General features: G+C 33.9%; 1 protein-coding gene across 3 annotated transcripts; it reads right to left on the bottom strand.

Annotated features, from left to right (window-relative positions):
* Positions 1–616: 616 nt before the first annotated feature.
* Positions 617–3138, bottom strand: LOC145043626 (rac-like GTP-binding protein ARAC1). 3 transcript variants are annotated; one of them, XM_078992334.1, is made up of 8 exons: positions 3000–3138; positions 2502–2763; positions 1978–2065; positions 1749–1858; positions 1573–1636; positions 1444–1508; positions 1066–1131; positions 617–970 (listed from the first exon to the last, which is right to left on the bottom strand). In XM_078992334.1, the coding sequence occupies exons 2-8, from the start codon at positions 2598–2600 to the stop codon at positions 869–871; spliced, it is 594 nt and encodes a 197-aa protein (XP_078848460.1). In that variant the 5' UTR covers positions 2601–2763; positions 3000–3138; the 3' UTR covers positions 617–868. The 3 variants fall into 3 exon arrangements, with proteins under 3 accessions (XP_078848460.1, XP_078848458.1, XP_078848459.1); XM_078992332.1 differs by having other exon boundaries at positions 2502–2786; XM_078992333.1 differs by having other exon boundaries at positions 2502–2843.
* Positions 3139–6752: the final 3614 nt, after the last annotated feature.

Genomic DNA, 6752 nt, shown 5'->3' on the forward strand with positions numbered 1-6752 from the left:
AATTTTTGACCATTGAACGACTAAAAGGGAAGTAATGTTTCATTGGTCCTGATCAATTGTCGAACGCAACACGGAGACCATTAAAATGCCTGACAACGAATGGTTGGAGTGGTGCGTACTGACAATGCTCGTGCCCACATAGACCACAAGCCCTTTCGTCGTTGGTATTGCGGAATGTCTTAAAACTTTTTCTAACTAATTGACTTTTCAAAAAGTCATTAAGTCAATTAGTTGTTTTCAGATAAATCCCAAACACCCTCATAGTGTCGTCAATGGTTTTAGAATTTGTAATTGTTAATCCTCATAAGCTTTTATAATGATAATGTTATTTTTACCATCAACAATAAGTTGAATTTTTGTGGAGATTCCCTTATCTATTCTTATTAATTAAAACGCAAAAGTGAGAATATATTTGTCTACATCTTCATTCTCCACTAATTCAACATCAAAAGAGTTGAAAACGATAAGACGACTTCATCAACACAACATGTAATGGTTGAGGGAATAAGAATAATCGCTCAAATCACAATTAAAATATTACAACTAAAATCACCACAAAAGAATAACAAACAAACACCCATGTGAACAAATCATCAAAGTAAATGCATAAAGAAGATGATAACAAGCATATCATTTAGGCCAACTACAAGATTAGTACATAAAGAGCATCTCCAAGAATCAAAAAGATCAAATACAAATTAATGAATATATGAGAATTCAGAAATGAATCCATCCATAACAATTTTCTTTTGACTTTGTTAGCCTCGATGACTTCCTTTGAAAGAGCGAGAAAAGAGGGGCAAAAAGGTAAAAAAAAAAAAAAAAAAAAAACATAGCTAGGTCTTCTCTCCATTGACCTCACATCCAATCATAATATAGAGCAAGCCTTTTGACCCGCTTTCTTCTTTTTCTTTGACTTTGGAGGGGCAAGAACGACTTTTATCGCAGCATCAAAAACTCCCTTCACATTCTGCCAAATTTAAAAAAAAAAAAAAAAAAAACATATTTTTTATAATAAAGAAACACTAAATTTCTATATTTTTAATATGGAAAAATTATACATGCCTCCTGTGTTTTTGAACTACATTCAATATATTCAGGTGCTCCAATTGTCTTCTTTAGCTCTTCTCCCTATAATAAGTTCAAAAATATTGGAAAAAGGAACTTAAATTAGCAATATAGAAATAGCAATGTACTTTTGTATACTTCTGTATCATAATTTAGACAAATTTTCATAATTGGTCCCTGTAGTTTACAAAATATCGCACTTTGAGGACAACTATGGAAAAAGTCACGCCACTGGTCCCTATGGTTTTGAAATGGTCCTTCTGAGGTTAAAACTAACTTTTCAGCTGCTATTTTTTATGAAAAGACCAATTTACCCTTAAAGTAGATTGCTATTTCTTGCATATATCATAAAGTTTATGGAGTGATAACCTTTACCTGAGCATTAGTTATGGGGGTTGCACCAGGGTGGTCTACGAAGAACTGCTTATCATCCCGAAGATCTATATAGCAAGGGTAATATGGTCATTTACTCACATTTAGACATTAATTTATTCATTAACTCACCGAGTTTTGTCCCAACAAGAACAATCGGGACACCAGGGGCATAATGCTTCAACTCTGGAATCCACTGAGAATTGAAAAAAAAAAAAAAAAAAAAAAAAAAAAAAAAAAAAAAAACTCCATTTAATTCAAGACATTTATCAAATGTTTTTTTTTTTTTAAAATGCCAAAATTGTTACCTTTTTGGAAACATTTTCATAGCTGGCTTTGCTGATGAGGGAAAATGCCAAAATGAAAACATCAGCCCCACGATAACTCAATGGTCTTAATCTGTTGTAATCCTCCTGTCCTGTTCACAGAATTTCAATTTTTCATCATTTATATATTAATTAATAAAAATAAAAATATATATATGTATATATAAAGTTGAGTAATTGTTAATTGTTTATAAAGATTTCATAAGTTTACCAGCAGTATCCCACAAGCCAAGATTCACAGTGGCACCATTGACAACGACATTGGCACTGAAATTATCAAATACAGTTGGGACGTAATCCTGTTTATAACACGAACAAGAAACAAAAATTGGGATTCAATTTGAATGTATAAAGATACTATTGGATGTCGTATTCAACAAAAACATAAACAAGTATTCGATAATCTAGATTTTTGTCATAATTCGTGTGATGAGAATCATGAGAGATGAATCCATGATTGTGGATGCAATGATAATTGAGGATAATTGATTTTCCTCGATCTGTAGATGGATATAAACAAATTCCTTCGTACAAATTGAAAATGTCAATCATGGTGAATTTGAAATTGGGAAAGAAGGAGATTAGTAAATTGAGTGAATTCTGGTTTGTTGTTCACCTAAACATAAAACAACATTAGAACAGATAGATAGATTCTTCGTTCTTCATCGTCTAAAACTTCAGACGAAATTCAAAAAATGAACAGAAACTGAAGGCGGTTGATGAAGAGATGATTACCGTGGGGAAGGTGTTACTGGTGTAGGAAATCAAGAGACAGGTCTTCCCGACAGCGCCATCACCGACTGTGACGCACTTTATGAATCTAGAAGCGCTCATATTTCTTCAATTGAGCCTCAGATCTTCTCTTCGCTCAGAAGACCTGATCACGGACTAACACACCAGGTCAAGAAACCCCGTTGTTCGTTTTTCTTCTTCTTCTTCTTCTTCTTCTTCTTCTTCTTCTTCTTCTTCTATCTTCTATTTTCCTCTTCCGATCACTCTGACAAATTCACGGTTGTTTAGCTACAAACAAGAATCGCGTCGACGTTTGTTCAGATAACATTACGAAACAAACAAACCCTAGAGAAATGGAAATGAAAAAGGGGGAAATCGAAAAACAGGAGTAAAGACTTTGTTGAGACAAACGTGAAACAAGAAATGTGGGGAGCAGAAAACCCTAAAGAAAGGGGGTGAACGAATTAACTGGAGATCGATCAACATCTAGAAAGAGATTACCTTATTTTAGCCGGAAAACAATGCCCTTGAAGCGTTCTATGGGTGGTGGAGATGAACTCTCTCTCTCTCTCTCTCTCTCTCTGAATTCTAAATGCTGCTCGTTTGTGTTTTGTTGTGCCAACGAAGATGGGGTTGATTATTGGTTAAATCTTGTTATAAAAATACATGTGTGGAGTGGACCCCTAAATTGGATTTTGTATGAGTAGCACCCAACATAATATTATCAAGAAAAAAACATTCTTTATGAATTTTTTAATTTGGATTCAAATATTTTATTTAGGTTTAAGTATCATTAATTATAAATAATAAGGAAAAATAATTTGTTTTGCCAACGAAGACACAAACCCACCATCACCGTATTCTAAAATAATTAAGAAAAAAAGTAAGCAAAGTTGCTTAAGATTGTGGAATAAAAAAGGGTGATTGGTCTTTTTTTGTATTATAGAATGAAATGATAAGCAAATGGAACATAGTATATGGACAAAGTAATAAACTTTTTGTTATTATTAATAGGGTTTAGGTCATTTTTGGTCATTTAACTTTTGGTTTTGTGTTCATTTAATCACTTAACTCTTTTTAAGTTTTAAAAGGTCATCAAACTTTTAATTTTGTACTCATTTAGTCACTTAATTTTTAGATTTAAGCTCATTTAATCACCTAACTTTTAAAATTGTGCTCGTTTAGTCGCAAAACTTTTGAAAAAAATCTAAAAGTTTAGTGACTAAATAAGCACAGTTTTAAAAGTTAGGTGACTAAATATGAACAAATCAAAAGTTAAGTGACTAAATCAGCACAAAACATAAAGGTTCATTACCTTTTAAAACCTAAAAAGAGTTAAGTGACCAAATGAACAAAAAACCCAAAGTTAAGTGACCAAAAATAATCTAAACCCTTATTAATATTTTTTTCATGTATAATTACTCTTAGTGAAATGAAATGAAATGAATCTTTGATTTATATTGTTTGTTTTTTTTAACAGCAAGATTCAATAGAAAACTACCTACATGCTAGCAGTTTACCGGACATTATGGAAAAAATGATACAAAAGTTAGTTATTATAATTTAAAAGGATAATGACTTAAAAGGTAACATATTATTGGTTTTATATACATTTAATCCCTGTTTTTTTTTTCCACATTTTACTCTTGAACTTGATGTTGTGTGTAATTACGTCCTTATTACCGGTTGATGCCGGTTAAGCCGGTTATTTTGTGTTTTACGGGATTTAAGAAAAATAAAATTAGTTACGTGGCAATTATGTGGCAATTACCCTCTTCCACCCTCATTTATGAAGAAACCTCATTTATGAACGAATATCAGTAGGGTTCTATTCTCTTTATTCTCACAATCCGTTCTTGATCAATGCCTCATTACTCACCCCTCTCTTTTCTCAAAACACCACTCTGATTCAATGGAGGAAAATCAAGCTTTTCCAAAAGTTGATGTAGAATATAATGGTACTTTTGTGCCTAATCCATTAGTGTATTTTGCTCTAGAAGTACTACGACTGAATGAAGATGCAAACGAGTTTGTTTTCTCTGATTTCATCAAATACGTTGAGAAGCTTATCGATTTTCAATGCAAGCATGTGTATTTCTATATACGTGAAGTGAGATTGAGTAAGGAAGTGCAAGCATGTGTATTTCTATATACCTGAAGATGCAAGCATGTGTATTTCTATATACCGGTTGATGCCGGTTAAGCCGATTTTCAATCTAAACACTACAAAAAGAATGTGACTACTCTGAGTTTCTTAAGGTTGTAAATGCTTACAGACATGTGGATGTGTATATTGACCACGATAATGAACCTATATTTGAGTGGATTCAGAAAGAAGAACCAGACAATGAAGAACTTGTATATTCAAAAGAAAATGTCAACTATGTTTTGGCAGATGATGAGAATTGTGAACATGAAGAGGATGAATTTGTTACATCAAGCAAAAGAATCTTCAAAAGAACCTATAATGATAAGTTGTTGAACAAGTTATGCCTAGTAATTGTTGCAGATGAAGATGAAAAAGGCAATGAACTTCCAGTTTTCTACCTTAGGCATGATGCTACTCAGGAATGGAGGAAGATGACGCCTGGACTAGGTATGAGATGTCACAACTAGCAATTTTGGGTCGAGATTGTATACATGTACCAACACTCTTTCCATGTAACTTGTTGAAATAGATTATGGTATGTCAAAGATGAGCATATTTTGAATACATCTATAAGTAAATAGTGTGAGACAAATGCGCAACACTTAGAAAAGAGTCGAGATAAATCAAAATGACCAAAACATAAATTTTAATGTATTGCATCTAGGTGTTCGGCCATGGAAACCCCATGACCAAACACACCTTAAGAATTGGTGAAATGGGCCTCATCAAGACCGAATATCCATAAAGAAGTCCACTAAGGACCGAAATCACCTTAAGAATGGGTGATTTCGGTCAAGTAAAGAAATTTGAAGTGTGTTCGGCCAAATTAAAGTATTTTCCAAGGGAAATAGTTTTCTATTAGGTTTGTAGTACATCAAAGATTCACATGGGAAAGGAAGACTCAGCTTTACACACCTTTATCCAGCAAACAACTATGCAAAACATTCCATTAACCATCAAATATCAATACCCAACCTTTTCGTTTAAGTCACGTCCAGAAGAACATATCATCCATTCTCCTGTCTTCATTCTTCTATGACTCTTTCTACTTCATCTCCATTTAACAAAGTTCTTCAAAAATAAGCAAGGTCCTCCTCAAAGCAATTATCATCTAAGTGGTCCTAGAGAATTTGTGTGACAACCTGAAATTTTTTGCTTTGAAAGCTCAGTCAGTTAACTCAACTCAGTGACAGAATCGCTCCTGCTAACATTTGGCATTGTTTAGAGCCTGTTTGAGTGTTTTGAGCCTAGTACACTTAAGGAATAAGTGTTAGAAAGTATTTGCTAAAGCCATAGTACAAAATTCAAGCCCTAAACTCCATCTTGTGGAGTTTACGACCGTAAACATTGAGTTTACAGGCGTAAACTCATGTAGGCCGTGAATTCCCACTTATATATATGAGTCTTGATCATTTCTAGCCATTTCTCACATTTCAAACCCAAGAACTTGAGTTTTCTCTCAAGTATCATCGGGTTCTTCATCCCCGATCTTCAAAAATCGTAAGTGTTCTTTCTCTAGTTTGTTGTTATTCCTTCTTAACTAGCATCATCTCATGATTTCATCCATGAAAATCATGTTTGTTTAGATCTTCAAGTTTCACCAAGAACACCAAGAACACACACTAGTGTTCTTGGCCAAGATTGACCATTTCAAGCCTCTATATCGTAAGTGCTCTTCCATACACTTGATATCTAGTTAGGAATCATGCTTAGGGACTTGAAAACATCACCAAACTCATCATCTAGAAAGTTTACGACCCAAGAGTAAACACCCTTGGCCGTAAACTCCATGAATGGTCAAAATGTGGACCTTAAACCCATCAATGCTCTTATTTAACCTTAGAGCACTTGAAACCTTGAGACTCTTACCTTTAGGACCCTAAAAGTGACCAATTAGAGAGTTTACGGCTAAGAGTAAACTCCCTTGGGCCGTAAACTCCTCAACACTCTCCAATGAGTGGGTCTTTCTCATCCTTATGTAGAGTAAAAGTCCCTCAAGCTTCCCTAGCCTTCAAAACGACACTTATGCATGTTTGACCATGAGTTTACGGTTGTAAACTCTATTTGGCCGTAAACCCATGGTAGTAAACTCATGTGGTTCATCC

The sequence above is a fragment of the Lactuca saligna genome, chromosome 4, assembly GCF_052625555.1.
Source record: "Lactuca saligna cultivar CGN05327 chromosome 4, ASM5262555v1, whole genome shotgun sequence".
Classification (NCBI taxonomy): Eukaryota; Viridiplantae; Streptophyta; class Magnoliopsida; order Asterales; family Asteraceae; genus Lactuca; species Lactuca saligna.